The sequence below is a fragment of the Spea bombifrons genome, chromosome 11 (assembly GCF_027358695.1).
Source record: "Spea bombifrons isolate aSpeBom1 chromosome 11, aSpeBom1.2.pri, whole genome shotgun sequence".
Taxonomy (NCBI): Eukaryota; Metazoa; Chordata; class Amphibia; order Anura; family Pelobatidae; genus Spea; species Spea bombifrons.
Genome location: NC_071097.1, coordinates 4,239,154 through 4,264,005, shown reverse-complemented (window position 1 = coordinate 4,264,005; position 24,852 = coordinate 4,239,154). Strand labels below are relative to the sequence as shown.

Here is a 24,852-nt window from a genome sequence, read left to right as displayed (position 1 = left end):
GACCCTTAAGTTTTAGATTATGACCGATTTATGGTTTTATTGTGACCGATAAGATAAGCGTATGGAGTCCATCTCAGAAGTATGGTGTCTATTTCTACATCAACCAGTGAATATTCTTTTATTGGTCGATGTAACTTGGTATGAATTTGCCGTGTTCTGTTTTGAATTTTACCTCTTTATCGACAATAACAAAACCAGAGAGAAAATGAAATTTAGTATTTTTTATTTAGAATACACGTTCCATTCCGAATCTCTTCATTTTACGTGATGTTAGTTCCATTCATTAACAGAAATTACGTAAATAAATCTGATTTCTGGATTTTCATTTCTTCACCCACTTTTCCTGCTGGTCCTGTGGGCATTGTGGGGTTGGCTTGCAAGGTTCTAAAGAAATAAAATCGTGATAGAATTAGTAAAATTGCGTTAAATTAGTTAATTAAGTGGAAATTAAATAAAACACGCAGCCTTTTTTTGCACCGTACGTTTTATATATAAGGCTTCAAGGCTGATCATCTACTTAATCATTGCCTGCATTGATCATTTTGTGTTTTCTTAAGACTTTTTGAAGTCTGCTAATACAAAACTAACATAACTACGAAAAGGTAAAATTGTTATTAGTATATATACATTTTTTTATTTTTTAATAATTTTTTTTATTATTTTAATTAATTTTGTAATTTTTTTTTTTATTATTTTTGTAATTTTGTTTTTTTTTTATGTTTTTTTACCTTGTGGTGGTGGGCACTTTTGCACGGGTTCTGGGCACACAGGCTTGCAAGCTGAAATTGAACAGAAACAGAAATTAACAATGGTTATTTACGTAATGGATGTTTAAAGGTGCAGTTCCACTTAGACAAAACAGTAATTGCACTCCCTGGTATGTTAAGCAAATTAAACATAAGGCACATAAAAAAAATAATAAATACAATTTAATTTTTTTTTTCAGTTTCTTTGGCAAAGCTCTATCAGAGACTGGTTGATTAATTCTTCCCCGCAAAAAAATAGGAATATTTTTTTTTTCCTAATTAAAGAATTAAAGGTTTGGGCATACAACGGTAGCATACATTACGTTTCTTATGCCGCATTTAATTTAATTGCCTTAGAAGCAATTTGTAAGACTGTTGCGCAATGTTGTGCTTAGAAAAAAAACTAACACCATGTACCTGGCCGCACCTTTCTGCAGCGGCTTCTGCCTTTTTTTATTGTTAATTTAGTATTAAAGTATTAAAAGCAAAGGATGCAGGGATTTTTTTCCCATGCTCTAGTTATGAGTAGAAAGACTTTTTTTTTTTTACATAGTCTTACATGGGTCCTATTAAATGAAGCCTAAGATTTGAGATCATATCAAGCAGATGGCTTTTTAAAGACGGTCTCTGATTATAAGCTAATTTTACTATGGACGACAACACCATAAAAATGTATTACAGAAAACCTAGAATACACTACAGCTATAAAATGATTTATTATATATATATATATAATGTGTGAAACTTACGATCCTGGCATTGCTGCTGGGGTGGAGGGCATGGCTCCGGGCAGGGTTCCGGGCATTTCTTCTGTTGTCCTCCCTTGACTCCAGACATGGTTCTAGATAGAGCTTTGCAGATGGTCCGTCAGAGATAAACGAAGATCAAACAGCGCACTGTGTGTGTCTCGGGGAGTCTGGAGCTTTTATAGGCAGGGGTGACGCATCCATCGGTTGTGACACACGTTGGGTAATTGTTCAGTCATCTCTGCTACTCGAAAACCCCTCATAATTAGGAAATATGTTAGGTAAATGATCTCGGTAATTGTTTGTCTCTTCCTTAATGTTTGGGTGGAGACCTTTTTTGTCTCTCCCATGCTCAGGGCAATGATTATCAATCTATCTATCTATCCATCTATCTATCTATCTATCTATCTATCTATCTATCTATCTATCTATCTATCTATCTATCTATCTATCTATCTATCTACACTATACGGACACCTCACCATTACACCAACAGGCAGTAGCCTACCATGGGGGGGCAGTCCGAGCAGATGTCTATGTGGCCCGACTGCCACCTAACGCAGGTTACAGGATACACTGTGTGTGCTCCACAGCCGTAAGCTGCGGGTCCGTGTAAGGCAGCCGTCAGGCCACATAGACATCTCCGCGGCCCCTGTGCCAACCCTCGGACCAGTGAAAATGGGACAGGCAGGCTGTTTAAAGGGTGCAGAGGTAGCATAGGCAAGCTATTTAGGGGTGCAGAGGTGGCTTTGGCAGGCTGTTTCAGGGGCAGAGGTGGAACAGACCGGCTGTTAAGAGGGCAGAAGCGGCACAGGCAGGCTGCTTCAGTGGTAGAAGTGGCACAAGGAGGCTGCTTCAGGGGCAGATGTGGCACAGGCAGGCTGCTTCACTGGCAGTGGTGGCGTAAGCAGGCTGTTTAGGGGGTAGAAGTGGCTTAGGCAGGCTGTTTAAGGGGGCAGAGGTGGCATATGCAGGCTATTTTATCGGCAGAGTTGGCATGGGCAGGCCGTTTTGGGGCAGAGGCCTACCACGTCAATGTCTGGCTTAATATATAGTGTTGGGGGTTATGCCTGCACTAATATCTGGCTCAGTGTATAGTGATGGAAGTTATGCTGTACCATCATCAATGTCTGGCTCAGTATATAGTGATAGGAGTTATGCTGTACAATATCTGTTCAGTAAATGTAATTAAATTAAACTTATTTAATTTAATTACAAGTTAATATTTTTTTTCCAGATTTTTATTTTTTCCAGTTGACATACAGTTTACAAATTTGTGAAATAAATATTCTTGCGAACATTATTTTTTTTGTGGAGGGCAGAGGTGGCACAGGCAGTGCCAAGTACTCTAGGTACGCCCCTGCCAACAGGGACTTTGATGACATCACATTCTAAATACATAGACATAGAGTGTCTGTGAGGTCCGGCACTGATGTTGGAGAAGGTCTGGCTCGCAATCTCCATTCCAGTTCATCCCAAAGGTGTTGGATGGGGTTGAGGTCGGGGCTCTGTGCAGCCGGTCAAGTTCTTCCACCCCAAACTCATCCAACCATGTCTTTATGGGATCAGAGTAAGGCTGGAATAGAGAAGAGCCTTACCCAAACTGTTCCCACAAAGAGAATTGTCCAAAATGTCTTGGTATGCTGAAGCATTAAGATTTCCCATCACTGGAACTAAGGGGCCTCAACCCCTGAAAAACAACCCCAGACCATTATCCCTCCTCCACCAAACTTTACAGATGGCACAATGCGGTCAGGCAGTTAACGTTATCCTGCCATCTGCCAAACCCAGACTCGCCCATCAGAGAAGTGTCACGTGTCCAGTGGTGACTTCATCCAACGCTTGGTGATGTGAGGATTGCATGCAGCTGCTCGGCCATGGAAACCCATTCCATTTAGCCCCTGCAACATAGTTTTTATGTTAATATTAATGATAAAAGCACTTGGTGGCCCCAGTTTTACGTGGTCTTCCACTACGTGGCAGAGTTTCCAAAAACTTTCCAAAAATATCAAATACATCATCACAAGCACTCATTACGTAGTTGTACATACACGTATACTGCACATGTAAGTGATGGTACATAAAATATAAAGAAATAAACATTTTAGTATAGTATAGTGTTTTTTATAACTTTGATACACTCAGGCATGGGAGTTTTGGTACAGAATCTATCCTAAATAATATTTTATAAATTTGGACCGGACTGGCGATGGTCTCGTCATGCTGGAGCAGCCGGTCCTATGAGTAGGAGCTGATGTCGGGTAACAAGCAAGATGCCAGCCTGGGCCATGGACTATTAGTGATAGTTGTTGAAGGTTTAAACATTTTGGATATGCCCTTCATGCAGACTATTTCCTTCTTCCTCAAAACAAGAACACGGTCTGTTGTTTAACCCGCCTCGTCCTTTGTTGTGGGTTCTCGTTTAGTAAGGAACACTCAGTCCTCAGTTGTGTAAGATTTTTGGGAAAAAAAAGTGTGACTACTTCATCAGGTTAGGTGTAGCAGATTGAAACAATATTAGGAGTTGTCACGATACCATGAGTTGATAATGTGTCATCACCAGGGAAGGGGTAGAATAGAATCTGGAAACCAGGCAAGATGCAATGTATAAAGAGTATAAATTGTAACTGACCTCTATAACTGAAGGAAAGATGAATCTGAATGTTTGGGGAAGACCCTTTCCCATTCCAGCATGACTGTGCCCCAGGGCGCAAGTTCCATAAAGACATGGTTTGACAAGTTTGGTTTGAAGTAACCCAAGTTGTCAAGGTAGTGCCCGGACCTTAACCCCACCGAACACCTTTGGGATGAACTGGAACAGAGATTGCGAGACAGACTTTTTTGTCCAACATCAGTGCCTGTCCTCACAAATGCTCTTTTGGCTGAATATTTGTTCATGTTTTGTGGAAAGCCTACCCAGAAGAGTGTCCAACAAACTCATATCGGTGTGATGGTCAGGTGTCCACATAGGTTTGGTCATATAGTGAATGTATAATAGCAGAGTAGGTTAAATCGTATATATTTTAAAACCAAAATTGTTAGATTTCTCTTTACAGAAAATGGTGTCTTTAGTTGAGATACCATTTTTCAATGATCTTATAATCCATTGAATATTTTAATTTCTAGTAATCTATACAGTAATGAATATGGCTGTATTCTTCCCAGACATTCTACTCAAAAATATACCTTTGAATGGACTAACATTCTTAGTGTGAGTCGTAGAGCTCTCAAGAGCTTACATCTGAATACTTCCTAACTTACTCCATATACCTGGCTCTATGAAATGTTACGTATTATATGTTTAGAACCACAGTACCTTCTAGACAAACAACAGAAGCTGGACATCAGACGGCTACTGTTTGGATCTGCAACTCCAGTGAGTACCAACCGTCGTCTGATGATACCAAGCGACACAGCTGGACATGAATGGCCGCATCGTCATTGCCCTTCCAGACCTGCTTGATACCAAACAATTTGAATGAATAATGCGTGGTCCTCATGCCTGAATGTGTTTATTTTATGCCAGACATTCGTCGCCTGTGAGTATGTGTGGAACGTAATGATTTTTGCATATAGGATTCGGGTTCAGCTAATTACTTATAATTACTACTGACTAACTCACAATTATAGTAGGCAGGGATTATCTCTTATTAGTAACTCATATAGATACTGTATGTCTAAATCAATCTGTCATTCATTAATGTTACCGTCCAATTGGGTATTGTACATTTTAATCATACACTTAATATACATTGTCCCTGTATTGTAATAGCGCTTAGTAACAGCTGCTCAGGGGCATGCTCAGGGGCATGAGTAGGTTAAAATAAAGAAAATATCCTTTGAGGTGGAATGCTTGCCCCCATTTCATGTATTCATAAAATATATATATATATATATTATTATTATTATTTTCTGAGTTTGAACTTGCATGCCCTTTCCTGAAACTTACAAAATCTAAGGTTGTATCCCTAGTGAATACACAAGTGGTTTTGCATTAACGTTGACCTCAGTAGAGCGTGGCCAGTCGAGATAAGCTTTTAGATCATCTCACCAATCAAGACAGTTTTGCAGATGTCTTTATGAGTATTTAAAAGCCACCAACACATTACTGTTAGCATTCAGCTATACAGACCAAGTAGATTCTAAACATTTTTTGTTCCATGTTAAGTGTCCACATTAAGGATGGGTAGCTTCTCTTTGGTATCCAAATTCATCTGTCCCTCTACTAACAATTTTGGCTCTAGATTGTTTTGGTGGCCCCAAGCAAAACATTTAGGTGCCATCCCTATATCAAACACACGTACACAACATACACAACATGCTCAGCCACACACTCACAGTATCACATTATCAAACAGCAGAAAACTGTATGAATAAAGCCAATTACTTTTATACCTTAATTGTATAAATAGTTATCGCTAGTTCACAAAGCCCCCACTTTACAGATCTCTGGTCAAGCCTCATCAAGAGTAGTGGGTAAAGTTCTGGAGACCCCATCTCCAGAAGGATATTGACGTTCCTGAGAGAGTCCAGAGGATGGAGACAAATATGGTGAATTGTTTGCAGGATAAAAATGATCAGAAAAACACAATATGTACAGCTTGGGGGAGAGGAACGAGAGGGAAGATATGATAGAAGCCAGATTTGTGCACGTGGACCAAAAACAATTTGTTCAAAGTTTTCATTTCATGTTTGGCCCATTTGTTTTCGGAAGTTTGTTGTTTGTACTCATTCTCACTCATTCATTCTCACTCTCTGTCTCATTCACTGTTTTTTATAAAAAATGTTGTATAAATTGGGATTTCTTTGTGACGTGGTGCCGGGCTGAGTAATAAGTGGTCATATAGTGTGACGGAATCCTCAATATTTATGCATCAGATAGGTGTTTTTTGAGTAGAACACCAACCATGAACTGGGCCAGGAAGGAATTGTAGTCGGGAACAAGCGACGGTCATAAGCAGGAGAAAGGCAAGAACCATCCTGGTCACAAGCTAACAAACCACCTTTAACTTGGCCACTTAAGTTCTTATTCAATAGAACCTGACATTTCTTACATTAGTAGCAAATGTATCAATAGCATCCCTCTGAATTGCTTTACCTTTCATGTGTAGAACGCATGCGGCGAGAAGTTAATAGGACTACCGCCATGCACTACCAACTCTACTTGTGTTACTGTAATACTGTATGGTGGTCAGTATCCAATGGATCTTTCCACCATCAGATGGACATCACAAGTCCGGACTGACCATCTGGTACAGCGGACAAATGCCCAGTGGGCCAGTGGCCAACATCGCCACACCAGCAGCAGATCGGATACTCCAGTGACCGGATATGCCCAGCCACACGCTACATGATCATAGAAACCTCATCTACGTCAACCGTCTGCATCTGGTCTTAAAGTGCTATGGACGCCCCACCATTGCTAGTCCTGCCCTGGCCGATCCCACTCGTCCTATCCCATTTGTAAACGTTTCCCTACATGTTAGTAGACCGTGAAATGTATGCTCTCAGTAGTGCCATTTTAGAATATTGGATGAGCTAAAAAAACATGTCCTAAAATGTCTCACTTTTACTCTTAAGTAAAATAATAAAATATTTTAAAAAAATTATGGATAAACATATGTTTTCATGCTCTATTTTATTCAGGATTCATTATCTCGGAAAGCAATATCAAAGTGCATTTTTTTAGCTGAGTAGATCATTGTTTTCAAGCCAAGCAGAAAAAGGTATGATTGTATTAAATAAATACGCTTATTAAAAAGAGAGGTATTTAGATGGGCTGGTAGGCATCCGTTGTCCAGCAGGGGGCAGCTTCCAAAACCGTTAGTGTTGCGTTCACTTCTTCACGTGTTTCTTGTCCTGCTGGCACTGCGGTGGACATGGGTCGCAAGGATCTAAAAAGCAAGCGGATAGAGTACGATGAGACATCCGCACTTTAGATCTGCTGTTATATCCCTTCCACAAACCTTGGATCAATAATTGTGCAAGCCCCCTCCCCCCCCCAGATACCTGCTCTTGCCATAAATGAATCCAGTTTATTCTTAAAAATAGTTTTTTGGCCACCTCCCAAAGTAGTGCACTCTAAAGCTTTACTGCCCTTACTGTAAAGAATGACCTTCGATAAACTAGATCTACAGTATCGCCTCTTGAGGTGATACTCTTCCCACCTCTGATACTCTTCTTAAGGACTGATTAAGGTTCTACAGCAGGAAAAATGGTCAGACTAGATGGGCCAAATGGTTCTCATCCGCCGTCTTAGTCTATGTTTCTATTGGCTGTATCAGCGAGTCAAAGAAAGAGGTTCATGAGAATGATGATTTCTGAGGTTACCTGGGCATTTTGGAGGCTTGGGACATGGCTTGCAGGCTATAAAAAAAGGAAACAAATTTTTACAGGTGATTATACTGGTTTTTGATCATTCTACAGAGAATTTTGGAACATTCTAGAAGAATTTTGGAACATTTTAGAAGAAATTTTGTTCTTGGCATTAGTGCGACACCCAGGTTTGATCCAATTGAGTAATGCATCTGTATAATTTGTAAGACTTCACTGAAGATGTCATCATAGGGCTTGCAGCTATAAGCCAAGGACATCATTGCATCATATCCAAGCACAAGCTTTCCTTTATTCCGAAGTAAACATTATTCTCCTTACACAAACATAATTAGACGATGTTTATGTTCCTTCATATTTATCCTCCTTACTTAACCCATTCTTTAACGAGAAAAAAGTATTGAGCGTTATCTCCTTTGACGGGCTGGTCATTGTAGGTCTTCCTGGCTTGGACTCGTTGAACAAAGTCAACCAAATCGACTGTATGGTCTAGGTCCACATTATACTTTTATTATAATCTCACACTTTACAATGAAACAATAGAAAATTGGTACTTACGATCCTGGCATTGTTGTGGTGGAGGACATGGCGGGCATGGGTCTGGGCATGGGTCTGGGCATGGATCTGGGCATTTCTTCTGTCCCTTGACGCCAGACATGGTTCTGCTCGATGTAGCTTAAGGGTTCGCTTTGAGCTTCGGAAGCAAGAAGAGTATCAGCTGTGTCCTTGGCATCTAAAATGATGGTATATATATACACAAAACCATGTGACGTCTGAATTTAGATTTACATTAAGTAGTTTGTTTGTTTTCCCTTGAAGACCGGGTGTGTCTTGTGAAAGTCCGCATTCCCGACTTCCTTATTATCCCTGATGATCCAGATATTTGGATGGATTTTTACGCAATAGCGCCTTTATTACATATTTACCCCGTATTACCTTGAAATTTCACAAATACTCGTCCTACTTATTTTGGAGATAAAACAAAGAGAAGATGATGCACATGTAGAATGGAAATCTAGGCCGGTTTCGGCCTTCAGCTCCAGCACTATGTGCCTTCAAACAAAAATGACTGTAAAAAGACAATAATTAGTGATTGTGTGAATTTAATGTAATTTAAACACAGTTTATCACAATATTTTCCAATGTTATCAAACTACACAGTTAAATATATTAAAATAAAAAATTATGATATTTTCCTTGATCAGTTTGGCTACGTGAAGATCTTGAGTGGCATCGGAAATTGAAAGCATATTGAAGTGCAAATTTTTTGGAGGCCCAGGCCTGGTGCGTTTATCGAGGAAGAAAGGAAGAGCTGATCCTGTATAACGCATAGAGGGTCCTTCTGTAGAGGTACCACATGCCATGAGAACATTATTAGGAATGGCGTGACCGTGCCCGCCGTCTGCCACCAACAGGAATCTAGAACACCCACTTAGATTGGGTCAGAGGACTTACTACAGAAGTAAGATTTCCCACATATATAATAATAATGTTGATAATTGTGATTAGTGTTTGTGTGTAAGGACACGTTGGCACGTATGTGGGTAGGTACATTAACGTTAGCGTCTGTGTATGTTAGTGTGAGTGTCTGAGTGTGTTAGCACATGTGTATGAGTGTGTTTGTGTGAGTGTCTGAGTGTATTAGCAAAAGTGTATGAGTGTGTTTGTGTGAGTGCCTGAGTGTGTTAGCACAGGTGTATGAGTGTGTGTGAGTGTCTAAGTGTATTAGCACAAGTGTATGACTGTGTTTGTGTGAGTGTCTGAGTGTGTTAGCACAGGTGCATGAGTGTGTTTGTGTGAGTGTCTGAGTGTGTTAGCACAGGTGTATGAGTGTGTTTGTGTGAGTGTCTGAGTGTATTAGCACAAGTGTATGAATGTGTTTGTGTGAGTGTCTGAGTGTGTTAGCACAAGTGTATGAGTGTGTTTGTGTGAGTGTCTGGGTGTGTTAGCACAAGTGTATGAGTGTGTTTGTGTGAGTGTCTGAGTGTGTTAGCACAGGTGTATGAGTGTGTTTGTGTGAGTGTCTGAGTGTGTTAGCACATGTGTATGAGTGTGTTTGTGTGAGTGTCTAAGTGTATTAGCACAAGTGTATGAGTGTGTTTGTGTGAGTGTCTGAGTGTGTTAGCACAAGTGTATGAGTGTGTTTGTGTGAGTGTCTGGGTGTGTTAGCACAAGTGTATGAGTGTGTTTGTGTGAGTGTCTGAGTGTGTTAGCACAGGTGTATGAGTGTGTTTGTGTGAGTGTCTGAGTGTATTAGCACAAGTGTATGAATGTGTTTGTGTGAGTGTCTGAGTGTATTAGCACAAGTGTATGAATGTGTTTGTGTGAGTGTCTGAGTCTATTAGCACAAGTGTATGAATGTGTTTGTGTGAGTGTCTGAGTGTGTTAGCACAAGTGTATGACTGTGTTTGTGTGACTGCCTGAGTGTCTGAGTGTGTTAGCACAAGTGTATGAGTGTGTTTGTGTGAGTGTCTGGGTGTGTTAGCACAAGTGTATGAGTGTGTTTGTGTGAGTGTCTGAGTGCGTTAGCACAGGTGTATGAGTGTGTTTGTGTGAGTGTCTGAGTGTATTAGCACAAGTGTATGAATGTGTTTGTGTGAGTGTCTGAGTGTATTAGCACAGGTGTATGAGTGTGTTTGTGTGAGTGTCTGAGTGTATTAGCACAAGTGTATGAATGTGTTTGTGTGACTGTCTATGCATGTGTGTTAGTGCTCGTGCTAGATTGAGTGTCTGATGTGAGTGTCTGTGTGAGTTAGTGTAAGTGTCTGTGCGAGTGTGTTAGTGTGTGTGGGTGTGTTATATGTTTCTGGGAATGTGTGTTAGTATGTTTGCGTGTGTTAGCATGAGTGTCTGGATGTGTCAGCGTGAATGTTTGGATGTGTTAGTGTGAGTTTCTGTATGTGTATGTTAGTGTGAGAGCCCCTCACTCTCTGTTGCAAGTCTCTCTGGTGTCATAAAAAATTATCTATTAGCTTGCAACAGGAACTGCTCCAAGATGTAAATAAGGGGCTATGGAGGGGTGATTGGGGGCTGTGGAGGGTGGTACCTCATGCATATTAAAATAATGACTAATACATAGAACTGAGTCTTATTTTTACTTTTATTTAGGTTAAAGTAGGGGGTTACACTCCTTATCACTATTCGATAACAGCGTCCCAGTTGTATTTGATTATTTTATTTTTTAATCTATATATATATATATAAAACTTGGTGAAAACATGGCTCTTTTCCTGAGCTCGGCCTTATTTTCCATCATAATTCCAGCATCTCCAACTGGATCAAGTAGGTCACATGTGGAGCCCCAAAACTGCTAATTCCATCAGAATCTATCGATGATAAATATAATGGAGAGCCTGCGTTGAACAAATACCAAGCCTGCGTTTGAATTAATAATGCCTGGTCCTCAGAGTATTTATTATATGCAGTGTAACCCGTTTAGGTATGTGGGCAGCGTAATAATTTCCATGATATGCTTGTAATTTGGTGCAGCTAATTACTAATAATTACTGCTGGCTAATCCCCAACTTCAATAGGCAGGAATTATATCTTATTAGTAAATAACATAGATGTGTTATGTGTGGTGTCATACCATTGGATTGTGTCTATAAATGCTAATGACTTTTTAATGTGTCTCATAATACCTTTCTACATATAGAGCTACATTCCTATTACATATTCACTATGTAGACATATCCAACTCGGGAGAGGAGAATGTATGATTGGTACTGGGTGATTCACTTGAGAATGCCACCTAATAGTAGGGTTTATGTGTCATGCCCGGCGTGCCAGGGCAGATGTTGTTGCAGGGTAGGACATGGCGTCCACAAGAGAAAGCCCGTTGGTCTCAGAAGAGGTCTTCGCCTTCCAACCGGTTCCCCCTCGGGTTGAGCCTTTTGGGTTCGAGCGGCTGTGGGACTTTCTGAGGGTCCACCGAGACCGGGGACAGACTCGAGGGTACAGGCGCAGAGTAGTCAAGAGAGGCTGTATTAAGAAAGCCGGAGTTCAAGGGCAGGGGGATAAAAAATATCAAGCCCCCTTGAGATGGAGACAGCGAAGTTACAAAACGTTAAAAAAACAATACATTGTAAAAAAACAACCCTACCCCTTGATCTCTAAGTCACTTTGTTCAGGGGATGAGGTCCATCCAACTACCCCCAGATGCCACAAGGGCAGACTAACAAATCATCATCCAAAATAGATGCTAGCTGGCTGTCAGTGGCGACCGGGCCTTGGAGTTCTGCCAGTCAGGGGGGGCCCAAGGGGTGCCGAGCGGTCGTTTTCAGCAACAGCTCGGCGCCCTTCTGTCTCCTCTGCTGCCGCCTGCCTCAGCGCTGCCCCGACTGCCCCGTCATATGCCGGCGCTCAGAAGTGAAGCCGTGCGCACCGCGGCAGAGCAGCGAGACAGAGGCCTCGTGCCCTCGCCAAAGGACTGCATGGTAAATGACCTACAAAGGGGGGTAGGGAGAGGGTAGATAGTGAGAAGGGGGGTTAGGGAGAGGGTAGGTAGTGAGAAGGGGGGGTAGGGACAGGGTAGATAGTAAGAAGGGGGATAGGGAAAGGGTAGATAGTGAGAAGGGAGGGAGAGGGGGTAGATAGTGTGAGAAGGGGGTAGATGAAGTGAGAAGGGGTAGATTGGGTTGGGGGTGGGGGGCCTTAACAGCTTCTCGCACCGTGGCCCTGAGGCTTCTAGTAACGCCCCTGCTGGCTGTATATATACATTCTTCTACACCAATGGCCCCAGTGACTTGTAGATGCAATGCAACCCTGGGGGGTCGCAGTTGCTGAAAACAGCAAACTCTCATGGGTAATGAATGCCCCTGTAAAAGAATGGTAGAACAAACTTTGAACGAAGTAGAATGACTCAAGGGATAGAATCCTTTTCTGAGTACTCAAGGCACCCAGAATAAGTCCCAAAAGAAAGATTGGTTCTAGTGAATGTCAGAAGCAGGCCCTGCCTTGAGATTTTTAGATTTTTTTAGGTTAGATTTTTTTAGGTTTTTAGATAATTTTTAGGTTATTTGAAAGTTGAATCGAGAAGAGAATAGCTGGCTTGACAAGACCTTGGGTGCCTATTCTCATCAAGAATATTTTTATTCTTTATGATATATAAGTATGATATTGGGGGTTAAAAATATGTTTTCACTCCTCCATGGCCCATTTGATTCCTAGATATTCCCTATTCTCAAGATCATTATTCTTTAGCAGGGAATTCGTTTGAGACGTAGAGGGGGATCCAACTTGGCTCAACAGTCTTGGCCCTGTTCAGAAGTGTCAGCTTCCACAATAAAATGATTCATCAAAAGGTGCAAAAGTTAATGCTTTTATAAGATGGCCAAAGGCCACGTGAGCCTCAGGGGACCAATTCTGATGATTTGCTCCTTTATGGGTCAAAGCTGACATCTGTGTCACTAGTTTTGAAGATCTGCACTAATTGTTAGCAAAACCATAGAACAACCTTAAGATCCATGGCCTAGAGTCAGTCTGTCACAGCTGACATCTTCCTGGGGTTCATACGCAAACCAGAAGCAGATAAAACATAGAAGGATGTAGAAGAACTCTCATCTGCACATTTTCTATTTTCTATCATGCTCCCTGTGTATCATCAAAGTGTATGATGCAAAACGAGCATGTTCCTGAAAATGTAAGCCTGCACCTTTTCCATTTCCAAGGGTTCCTCCAAATGTAGTGCTTCAGGTGAAGATGATTGAAAATCGGTTGAATTAAGGAAACCGCATTGACTACCGGTGAAGCAACCAAACAACCAACGATGGTGCACCAGGCACTAGATAAAAGTGGACCGTTAGTTTCACAAGAGATTTTCTTCCAATAGGGACCTCCACTCGCCCTCAGGGAGAAAAAACAAGGAGGCTGCTCATCTTCTATGGTCGGTGCATAGCCCTAGAAAGCCCTCTCTCCACCCAATCAGACAACAAAAAAAAAACATCTCACATACTACAGATTTAGTCCTTTGACAAGCTATTCCCACCTGTCACTTCCTAATCTCCTTTGTCCTTCAACGGCAATCCCTTACTCTATTTCCCCTTTCTAGCTTCTTTAGGTGCCCAGAAGCAGGGTTGACCTTGTTTATGCCCACAGTGCAGGGGAAGGTTATATGGACCTTAACACCAATCTTCATGGACATGGAGTATATGGTGGCTTCATGTCCCCATGGGTACTTTATTTATTAAGGACTCCTTCCATAATATTGGCACCTCTTACCACTTTGACCATTAATTCTTCAGATGCCCCACAGACGGTGGATAAGGAACATCACAACATTGAATCTGTGTCCGCCATGGGGTATTTTCTATCTAATGTTCGATGCTCTCAGTACCACCATTTTAGAAAATTGGATGCATCCTATTCTATGCATAACGATTTTTAAGATAAAGGAGACAATATTTAAATAAAAAAATACCAAAAAAAGTATGTTTTCACGCTGCTTTTTAATTTTAATTAATTATCTCAGAAAGCAATATCAAAGTGTATTTGTCACCAGGAAAACCAGAAAAAAAAGCCATGATATAATTATTAAATAGAGAGGTGTTTAGATCATCCAGTTGGGGGCCATTGCCCAGCATTGTAGTTTCCAACGTTGTCTTCGTTGATGTCATTTTCACTTCTTCACACATTTCTTGTCCTGACACGGCGGGGGACAAGGTTTGCAAGGATCTAAAAAAGCAAGTGGATACACTACGATGAGACCTCAACGGTAAATTCTCACAAATGTTCAAATCACTATGTTAACCGTTCCAATCTCCAGCGCAAGTCTATGAGTCAAAGTTGACACCGTTTTATTGGACCAACATAGCTTTTAGGACCTCAGAGGCCATTCAATCATATGGAATCATACCCATCTTGGACTAATACGGCTATCTACATACATATTTAATAGTCCAATAGTCAACTTCTCCAAGATATCTTCTTAAGAACCGGTGATGATATCTAAGACTCCCAAATAGGGTTTTTTTTGCTCCCAGTATGTTATGGTTGATATCCCTGCTTGAATGCAGGTGACTCAATTAAGTGTATCTTCCATTACGACCAATATTAGAGCCATTTGGCCATATAAAGAGTCCCAGGTTCAGCTCATTTTGAAAGTTCTCAATTATGCTCATCAACACCTTCCTAAGTAGTGCATTTCAGAGCTTTCCAGACCCTCACTGTGAAGAACATCCTTTTTCAAGATGGCCCTTTGGCTCTTCTAATCTCTTCTAATCTCAATCTCTTTTGTCTACATTCTCAGTGGGGTGAAGATATCTCATCTAACATTCCATAATGATCCAGCCTGAATAACAGCTTGCCACAATGAAAGCCAGATCACATTCCAGACGTTCTATACATTAATGAAAAAACCCTAATACCGTGTCTTCTCTATTGGGGAAAAACAGTAATTTTGGTCTTCTTAAGCTCCTGTAGCATGAGACATACCAGCTAAATGACAAACTTACCTTGACATTTTGGAGGCTCAGGGCATGGCTTGCAGGCTATAAAAGAAGAAGAAGATTTCACCGATGGTTAAGCTGAAACCTCCATAGAATGTTCTTATAACTGTTTATGATGACGCGACGTGAAGTTTGACATTTTTATTCAGATATGGTGAGATTGCCAGGTTTAATTGTTCTAATTAAGCTTATTTGTAGCGTTTGATTGAGTAATTAATCTTTACAGATGTTATAATTTGTAAGGCTTCAACTGAAGATGTCTTGATAGGACTTGCAAGCCTAAGCCAAGTACATCATTAGATCATCTAAAAACACAATCATTCTTCTGTTCCAAAAGAAAATATTATTCATACAAAAAGGTGATTACATACAGCTCATGTTTTTATCCCTCCCATATCAACCCATTTCTTAATTAGAAAAAAACCTGAGCATTATTTTCCTCGGTGGGTTGGGTCATTGTAGGTCTTCCTGGCCGTTGAGTCGCTAGATTTGGTCAACGGTATTGTCTAGATCGCCATGGTAATTATATTTTAATCTAAGCTTTACGAAAGAAAGACTATGATGACGAAACATTACTTACGGTCCTGGCATTGTTGTGGTGGAGGACATGGTGGGCATGGGTCTGGGCATGGGTCTGGGCATTTCTTCTGTCCCTTGACTCCAGACATGGTTGTCTTTGGTAGCGTTCACGAGGAGCGTAGGAGGCAAAAGAGTATGTCAGCTGTGTCCTTGGTGTCTAAACGGATCATATTTATATAAAAGAGTCATGTGACATCAGAATTCAAATTTGCATCTAATAGTTTGTTTTCCCTTGAAGACCGGGTGTGTCTTGTGGAAATCCACATTCCAGACTTGCTTAGATTCTTTTAATGGATTTCACTTGTGCAATAGTGTTTTTATTTTTATTTTTAACAGACATGGTATATTCTTTTTTATATTGTCAGATCGAAACATAGAAACAAGGAAAGTGACGGCAGAAAAAAACATTTTGGCCCCGTCTGGTCTGCCTACCGTTGCGGGATGCGGCCAAGAGTAACCGCTGACGTCGCGGGTGGTCCCACTGACATCGGTGGGCCATTCCGCTGATGTCATGGGCGTTTCCGCCAATGTTGTGGGACACACCCCCATTTAAGAGGGGAAATGGGTGGAGAGTGGGGCGTGTCAGGGCCCCCATCCCGCGACCTGAACCTGGTTTCCCTGGTATGCCAGTCCGTCTGGTTGACAATGGTCACTGGCCTAAAGCTAGCCTAAAGCTGTTTGGAACAGGTCAAAGATCCCGATTCCGTTGCAGAACTCACTTGATATGACCTTCGCTCACTTTTACCCTTTTTTTTTCCCTGGTATTTATTTTACCCTTAAAAATGAGCAAACATTAAAAAAATACCTTTTGAAAAATTGTTATTTTAAGTATAAGCGCGTTGTTCTACCGCCATAACATCCCTCCTAGGAAGATGATTCACGTTTTTGTGTTGATTGAATTTAGGACGTGTCGTTGTAAAATGACGATTTTTATAGCCTTTTCGTGACATTTTGGCAACACCTATTGAAAGGAGTAATTATGTTTCCTCCTTATATTTATAGTCTGTACTAGGTGCTTTTAAGTGGTATTTGCTGAGTGGGCATTTCAGCACCCCCCCTCCCCCCAAATCAGTAAATTCTTAGAGTGTGTGTCCCTTTTTTTGCGTTTTTAGTGTATATTTTGAGGTCTCGACCGGACTTTAGGGTTAAGCACCCCACCTAAGACAGATCATTAGTGGTGTCAGAAAGGGGGGTTAAATTGTCTCAGAGGGTTAGAACGTAACGCAGTGTCACTGATTCAGGAATATAGGCAAGTAAGGATTATATAGGACTCCCCAAGATTGGGTACTTTGATGTAATGTATCCCCAATACAAGGTCAAATGAAAGTGCTTTGGGGTCTGGAGCAATTATACAGAAGGGGCCAATCTCTGGATTTCCTGCCTTTAGGAACCTGTTTTTCCCTTTTTTTCTCTGCTTTCTGCCTCTTGTAGCGTTTTTTCCTTCGGTTCTGTTCTTTATTTTGCCAGTATGACCCCTGTGGCCTGTAGCTCCCTTACTGACACTGTGCACCGAGAAGTGATGTCTTTACCAAGTGCCCAGCGTCTGTGAGGGAGGATGACTACCGAAGGTCACAGGACCCGATGGCCACTTCGTGGGACAGGTATGCGCTCGTCAGACTGCTAAGGCCAGGAGCAATTGGTGCACGGGCTCTCAGGGGGCTCTTTTAGCAATTGCTCCATGTACTCTACCATTAACCCAGCCCTGCCCTAATATTTATGCTCTTCCTTATATTCCTTTCTTCCCTCTATCTCTCTGTCTCTCCCTCTAGCTTTCTTATTCTTCTCTCAGTGTTTTGCCCTCCTCATACATAACAATACCTGACAGGTCTGTATCCCCCTGCACACAACATTGTCCAGCAGCACCCCTCCCTCCACACAACATTAGCTGCCAGACATAGTGTGCTTTTCTTTTACCCCCCACCTAATGTGACGACAATATCTAGGGTGACAAGGACTATCATTCCTTTAGAGGTGGTCCTCATACCTGGATGCAATCTACATAGAAACAATCTTTAACCCCGCCAGGTATGCGTGCAACGTCATTATGTTAGCAATGAAATAACGATCCGTAGATTTTTGTGCAGCTAGCTATTAGTAATAATTACTATTGTTTAAAGGCAAATTATAGTAGGTATGAATTAACCTTTATTAGCCAATCACTTAATTACTCCAGTGTGATTCTAAAGCAATGTATGTTGTGATACCATTGGATGGTGTTGACACAGAAATCAGAGCACATATGTGCCAAACGAAGAATTTAAATGGAAGAAGGCAATTTGTACAAAAGGCTGATTTACATCTGAAGGCGGAAGTAGAATTACTGTTTTTTTCCCCATTAACCCCTTAATGACAAAGCCTGTGCATGTGTTTAGGGACGGCCCATTGTCCTTAAGGGGTTAAGTTGCATAATAAATAATGCAGATCTGGAACTCACTTCCGCCTCACCTCAGGCTTTCACCATTCCTTCAATATTCAAAAGAAAACCCCAGAATCCATTTTTCATGAAAGTGTACAAAGTACATAATAATGGAATGTATCGTCTAAAGTCTTCATCTGTCAATTCTAGTTTTGTCCGACCCTTTCAATGTATGCACTGTGAGAAGGTTTAAGTGAATTGTTGGCGCCGTACAAATAGGATAAATGATAATAAAAATAATATTGGAAAGGCTGTATTACACCGCAAATGGAATTTTAAGCATTATGTTTTTTGTTGTTGGTATTTAATGTTATTTTTTTGCTTGTTTATTCATTTACTATGGCTGTTCTGTATTGCGTTCTTTACACTGCTTTATGAGTCCTTCTACCATCATGGCATACCCTTAATTCCAATTCAAAGTGGATAGAGACCCCAGATAGACACAGAGAGGCATGGATATGGGGAGGGGGGCAGAAAGGCAAGGACACTGGAGGAAAGGGTAGCAGAGGGGTATGAACTCTGGAGAGGAGAAGCAAGGAAACTGGAGGGACAGAAGTAAGGGACTGGGAAAGAGAAGTGATTGCAACTCGATGGAGGGCCCAGGCATCTATACTGGTCACCAGTCCTGAAGGTGGCCCAGAGGACACTGCTATAGTTGTGTGGTCCAGCTTGCTTTAGATATGGCCAATCCCATTATCGAACCTGGGAACCACCCAAGGTAGGCAATCCTGAGGTTTCTCTATTCTAAGGTAGTAACTTTAAGAGGGGGTCAGGGTTAGCTCTGCACGGGGCAGCACTCATTGTACATGGGAGATTGGCTAACCCCATACGTCTTACATGGGCGGGGAATGGGAGGGGAAATGGGTGGGGAGTGGGTGTGGCCAAAAGTGTTTTTGGGGAATAAACCCCTTTAAAAACAAATACTGTTTGACTTATGTGTGATATGGATGTAACAATACACATTAAAAGAAGGCGCGTCCATTTATTCTATGAATAAATAATCAAGATCCCTGGTGTCTGGTGATAATAATTGCAGCCATCAGCCAAGATATGCTTTTGAAAACAATATTTAATATATTTAAGAGAGAAAAAGCATTAAAGACTTTTGGAAAGGTAGCAAGATGCCGTTAAAGTGACGTTGACACTTTGAGTTCTTGCAGGAGATACATATGGGTGATATAGGTCATCTATGCATATAGAAAGAAAGCCACCCAGCTGTCGGAGTTCACTTTTTTATGTCTTCGATGCACTTGGAGGTGGGCCCGGCGTGTGATGGATCCTTGTCTGAAGAAACAAAAATAAAGAAGATGCATTATTAATCTTCCTTAACGTGTTTCGTTTTAATGTTTTTAATGGACAATTGTCTACAAAAAAATCCTTCATCTTTATCTTCTCTTGATTAAAGACTGGAAAAAAAATATTGTAGTGCGGAAAAGCAAAACCGTAATCAGAGAAGACAAAGGGCAATGGGAAAAAAACAAAGGAGGATAAAATGGAGAACTGCAACATTTGAGTTCTACAAGACACCAGAAGAATACCCAGATGTTTTAGGTCAGCAGTGCCCACCAACTCACGAAGATCCTTTTAATTGGAATATGGTAGTTCCCAGCTTAACATGGTCTGAAGAAATATCACAGTTGCTGATTATATACAGTACATGGGCAAAAGTATTGAGACACCTGACCATAACACCAACAAGTGTTGGACATAGACATAGACATAGGCAAGATGTTGGAGTGTTTCCGTGGGCATTTTTGTCCATTCATCTAGTAGAGCATTTGTGAGGTCAGACACTGATGTTGAATGAGAAGGCCCTTCTCGCAGTCTGATGTGGAAGAAATTGACTGGCCGCACACAGCCCTGACCTCAACCCCATCAACAACCTTGGGATGAACTGTAATGGAGATTGCGAGCGGGGCCTTCTCCTCAAACATCAGTGCCTGACCTCACAAACACTCTACTGGATGAATGGGCAAAAAAACAGAAACTCCCCAAAATCTTGTGAAAAGCCTTCCCAGAGGAGTGGAAGCCGTTATAGCTGCAAGGGGGGACCAACTTGTATCTATGTATTTAGAATGTAAGCCCCTATTGGTGTAATGGTCAGGTGTCTCAATATTTTTGCCCATATTACAGATATCTTAATAAAATATATCTGTTTTATCTATTTTTTTAAGTATCCTACCTTTAGGAGCTTCTTTTTGACCTTTTTTAGAGTCTTGGGCATCTTTTTTGTTTTCATGAGGTTGTTCCTGTTGACCCTTGTTTTGTTCTTTGAAATGGCCCTGGGGCTGCTCTTGAGTTGCAGTTTTATGTTCTTTCTGATCTGCTTTTTGTTCTTCAGGATGTTCTTGGTGACCCTTGTTTTCATGAGTAGGTTCTTTGTGATCTATTTTCTGTTCCTTAGGATGCTCTTGGTGACCCTTATTGGGCACCTGGGAAGGATCTTTGTCTTCTGTTTTTTGTTCTTTATGATGTTCTTGGTGATCCTTGTTTTCCTGGGCCTGGTCTTTGTGATCTGTTTTTTGCTCTTTAGCTTGTTCTTGGTGACCCTTGTTTTCCTGGGAAGGTTCTTTGTGATCTGTTTTTTGTTCTTTGGGTTGTTCTTGGCGACCCTTAATGTCTTCCTGGGCATGGTCTTTGTGATCTGGGTTTTGCTCTTTAGCTTGTTCTTGGTGACCCTTGTTGTGCGACTGTGAAGGTTCTTTGTGGTTTGTTTTTTGTTCTTTAGGTATTTCTTGGTGACCCTTGTTTTCCTGAGAAGGTTCTTTGTGATCTATTTTTCGTTCTTTTGGGTGTTCTTGTTGACCCTTGTTGAGCAGCTGGGAAGGTTCTTTGTGTTCAGTTTTTTGCTCTTTAGGATGCTCTTGGTGACCCTTGTTGTGTACCTGAGACGGTTCTTGGTGATCTGTATTTTGTTCTTTTGGATATTCTTGGTGACCCTTGTTTTCTTGTGAAGATTCTTTGTGATCTGCTTTTTGTTCTTTAGGATGTTCTTGGTGACCCTGATTTTGTACCTGAGTACGGTCTTTGTGATCTGTTTTTTGTTCTTTAAGATGTTCTTGGTGATCCTTCTGTTCCTGGATATGGTCTTTGTTATCTGTTTTTTGTTCTTTAGGATGTTCTTGGTGACCCTTGTTGTGTACCTGAGTACGGTCTTTGTGATCTGTTTTTTGTTCTTTAAGATGTTCTTGGTGATCCTTCTGTTCCTGGATATGGTCTTTGTTATCTGATTTTTGTTCTTTAGGATGTTCTTGGTGACCCTTGTTTTCCTGTGAAGATTCTTTGTGATCAGCTTTTTGTTCTTTAGGATGTTCTTGGTGATCCTTCTGTTCCTGTATATGGTTTTTGTTGTCTGTTTTTTGTCCTTTAAGTTTTTCTTGGTTATCCTTGTGTTCCTGGATATGATCTTTGTGATCTGTTTTTTGCTCTTTTGGATGTTCTTGGTGATCTTTGCTTTCCAGGGAAGGTTCTTTGTGGTTTGTTTTTTGTTCTTTAGCTTGTTCTTGGGGACCCTTGTATTCCTGGACATTGCCTTTGGGGTCGTTTTTCTGTTCTCTAGCTTGTTCTTGGTGACCCTTGTTGAGTACCTGAGAAGGTTCTTTGTGATCTACTTTTTGTTCTTGGTGATCCTGGGAAGGTTCTTTATGTCTTGTGTTTTGTTCTTTAGGCAGTTCTTGGAGACCTTTGTTTTCCTGGACATTGCCTTTGTGATCTATTTTCTGTTCTCTAGTTTGATCTTGGTGACCCTTGATTTCCTGGGAAGGTTCTTTGTGATCTGTTTTTTGTTCTTTTGGATGTTCTTGGTGACCCTTGTTTTCCTGGGAAGGTTCTTGGTGATCTATTTTTCGTTCCTTGGGATGTTCTTGTTGATTCTGAGTGTGTACCTGAGAAGGTTCTTTGTGATCTACTTTTTGTTCTTTTGGATGTTCTTGGTGATCCTTGCTTTCCTGGGAAGGTTCTTTGTGGTTTGTTTTTTGTTCTTTAGGTAGTTCTTGGTGACCCTTGTTTTCCTGGGAAGGTTCGTTATGATCTATTTTTTGTTCTTTTGGGTGTTCTTGTTGACCCTTGTTTTCCTGGGAAAGTTCTTGGTGATCTATTTTTCGTTCTTTGGGATGTTCTTGTTGATTCTGAGTGTGTACCTGAGAAGGTTCTTTGTGATCTATTTTTCGTTCTTTTGGGTGTTCTTGTTGACCCTTGTTTTCCTGGGAAAGTTCTTGGTGATTTATTTTTCGTTCTTTGGGATGTTCTTGATTCTGAGTGTGTACCTGAGAAGGTTCTTTGTGATCTACTTTTTGTTCTTTTGGATGTTCTTGGTGATCCCTGCTTTCCTGTGAAGGTTCTTTGTGGTTTATTTTTTGTTCTTTAGGTATTTCTTGGTGACCCTTGTTTTCCTGAGAAGGTTCTTTGTGATCTATTTTTCGTTCTTTTGGGTGTTCTTGTTGACCCTTGTTGAGCAGCTGGGAAGTTTCTTTTTGTTCTGTTTTTTGTTCTTTAGGTTGTTCTTGGTGACCCTTGTTGTGTTCCTGGATACTGTTTTTGTGATCTGTTTTTTGTTCTTTAGGATGTTCTTGAAGACTCTTCTGTTCTTGTGGACCTTCTTTGTGATCTATTTTTTGTGCTTGAGAGTGGTCAAGAGAAATGATTCCATGTTCTTGGGAGCCTGTTTTTGGCTTTTGTGGATGTTCTTGTTGCTGTTGATTTTCTCGATGTGCCTTATTGTCTTTCTGGGAATGTTCTTGGGGACCACATTTGTGTTGCTGAGGATGATATTCTTCATGTGTGTGGCCTGCAGCCAAAAACAACCCCCAAAAACCAATAGGCATTAATTATACCAATTATTTGTCATATATACATATATTTTCAGTTTCACAGTTTTTGAAACCAAATCAATACTAGTTTTTGGAATATAGTAGTCGTTTGGTTGACTTACTTAGAATTTCTATCCCTTTAAATTTCCATCAGTATTATGACTAGTAGATAGATGTATTAAATAGAACATGTCCCCAAAAAGATTGCAATCCACAAGACTGACCCCACTGGTAGTCTTTCCTTCTTTAGAACTATGCCTCTATGTGGGAGTCAGAAAGCCACTGTTTTATTGCATAGATTCGGAGGTTAGATAGATAATATTTTGTCTCTAAAACCTAGCAGCCCATGACTTTAAAAGGTCCATGTGAAATGTCTCCTCCAGCATTTTGTAAACATGCATGGGACAGGCATCTGGCAATATATTGAATCTAAGGCAAGATGTAGGACTGAAACTAAGGTTTAAGTTTTTACATCAGGAAAAATGGGCAGACTAGATGGACCAAATGGTTCATATCTCCAGTCTAATTCTATGTTTCTGTTTCCTCCGTGTGCCCTGCAGGATAAGGCATAATAAAACATGATGGCCAGTTGGCCACTCTTATGCACAAAAGTACAGCGGATAATGACACATACATTAACTAGCTATATTAATCGATAGACACATGTTTATTACAGTTGCTATTTCACTTCTACAAACCATCTCTAGTACGTTAAGCAAATAAACCCAATAGATTTGTTTCTTTGGGACATGATATTCTTTGAGATGCATGAAGTATATCTTCTCCATATCTACCAATGTTTTGCACTGGTACGTTGCTGCTGACGTAGACAAAGTAGACAACAAGGCCTTCTACTAGCTCCTTTCATGTTATTATTATATCATTCTGCTTTTCACTCCGTCAGTAAATTGGCCATACTACTTCTGATGACCAGTAAAACCACATGGCCTCATCAGATACTGAACTTGCTGACTTCTACCAACCCCCCCCCCCCCAACAAAACAAAATACATTTTGGACAACTGTGTTTCAAACCATGCAGAACGAAAGGTCCTCAAAATGTTAAACCAATTAACTTCCTACTCATTGACCACAGATAATCCCAACCTAAACATGTCATGTAAGCCCTTTTTGAGAAATTACCAAAGAGATTGTTCTAAATAACAAAGTTGAGCGTCTGGGGAGAAGCGCTACGGAATCCTCTGTTGTCAACCATTCTCTCAGTAAAGTAAAACTTCCGGACACTACATGTAGGCCTCTGATCTTGTTTTAGATTATGAACTCATGTTCTAATGTTTCTCTTCCTTTATACTGCTTTAAATGTTTCTATCTTATCCCTTCTCTCCTCCAAGCTATACCCAGTTGAGATCTCTAGAATATAGAAAGCCATTAGTGGTACGACATAGACATAGCTTACTCTTTTTGCAAGGATCCTCAGCCTTACGACCTTCGTTGGAGTGTTTCTGGCCATTCCTGGATTCAGACATGGTGATGGGATACCTTGACGCGTCGGCTAAACCTGATGTTTAAATGTTGCTCTGCGAAATGTGCTTGGACCTTCACCGCTAGACGTTTATATAGCAAGTCCTGAATCACACGCTCTGGAGGTGACATCAAAGGCTGAACCTCTTAAAATCCATGACCGTTCTAGCGAGGACCTACCGCAGACGACGTTAGGAAGGAACTAGAACTTTTTTATTTGTTTTCTCAGAACAACCTCGGTCTTCTCTTATTACACACTGCTTTTTAATGAGCTATGATTTTTATACTTCTATGAGAA

At 40.9% G+C, this 24,852-nt stretch overlaps 1 protein-coding gene and 2 long non-coding RNA genes across 3 annotated transcripts; all 3 read right to left on the bottom strand.

Moving 5' to 3' along the window:
- Positions 1-206: 206 nt before the first annotated feature.
- Positions 207-1,660, bottom strand: LOC128468571 (uncharacterized). Its single transcript, XR_008345867.1, has 3 exons — positions 1,496-1,660; positions 729-779; positions 207-384 (listed from the first exon to the last, which is right to left on the bottom strand). It is a non-coding gene; the product is annotated as an uncharacterized LOC128468571 (long non-coding RNA).
- A 12,596-nt stretch (positions 1,661-14,256) lies between these two features.
- On the bottom strand, positions 14,257-15,936 carry LOC128468573 (uncharacterized). The gene is made up of 3 exons (XR_008345870.1): positions 15,851-15,936; positions 15,277-15,312; positions 14,257-14,497 (listed from the first exon to the last, which is right to left on the bottom strand). It is a non-coding gene; the product is annotated as an uncharacterized LOC128468573 (long non-coding RNA).
- Positions 15,937-19,316: 3,380 nt separating this feature from the next.
- LOC128469309 (involucrin-like) lies at positions 19,317-24,614 on the bottom strand. The gene is made up of 3 exons (XM_053451128.1): positions 24,490-24,614; positions 20,448-23,051; positions 19,317-19,549 (listed from the first exon to the last, which is right to left on the bottom strand). Exons 1-3 carry the CDS (start codon positions 24,557-24,559, stop codon positions 19,491-19,493), a joined length of 2,733 nt encoding a protein of 910 aa, XP_053307103.1. The 5' UTR covers positions 24,560-24,614; the 3' UTR covers positions 19,317-19,490.
- Between the last annotated feature and the right edge of the window lie 238 nt (positions 24,615-24,852).

Excerpts from the sequence above, each read along its gene's own strand:
- LOC128469309 (XM_053451128.1), bottom strand. The coding sequence starts at position 24,559 with ATGTCTGAATCCAGGAATGGCCAGAAACACTCCAACGAAGGTCGTAAG. Across the intron at positions 23,052-24,489 it reads TGAGGATCCTTGCAAAAAGA|GCCACACACATGAAGAATAT; the intron begins GTAAGCTATGTC and ends TTTTGGCTGCAG. Across the intron at positions 19,550-20,447 it reads TCAAAAAGAAGCTCCTAAAG|ACAAGGATCCATCACACGCC; the intron begins GTAGGATACTTA and ends TTGTTTCTTCAG.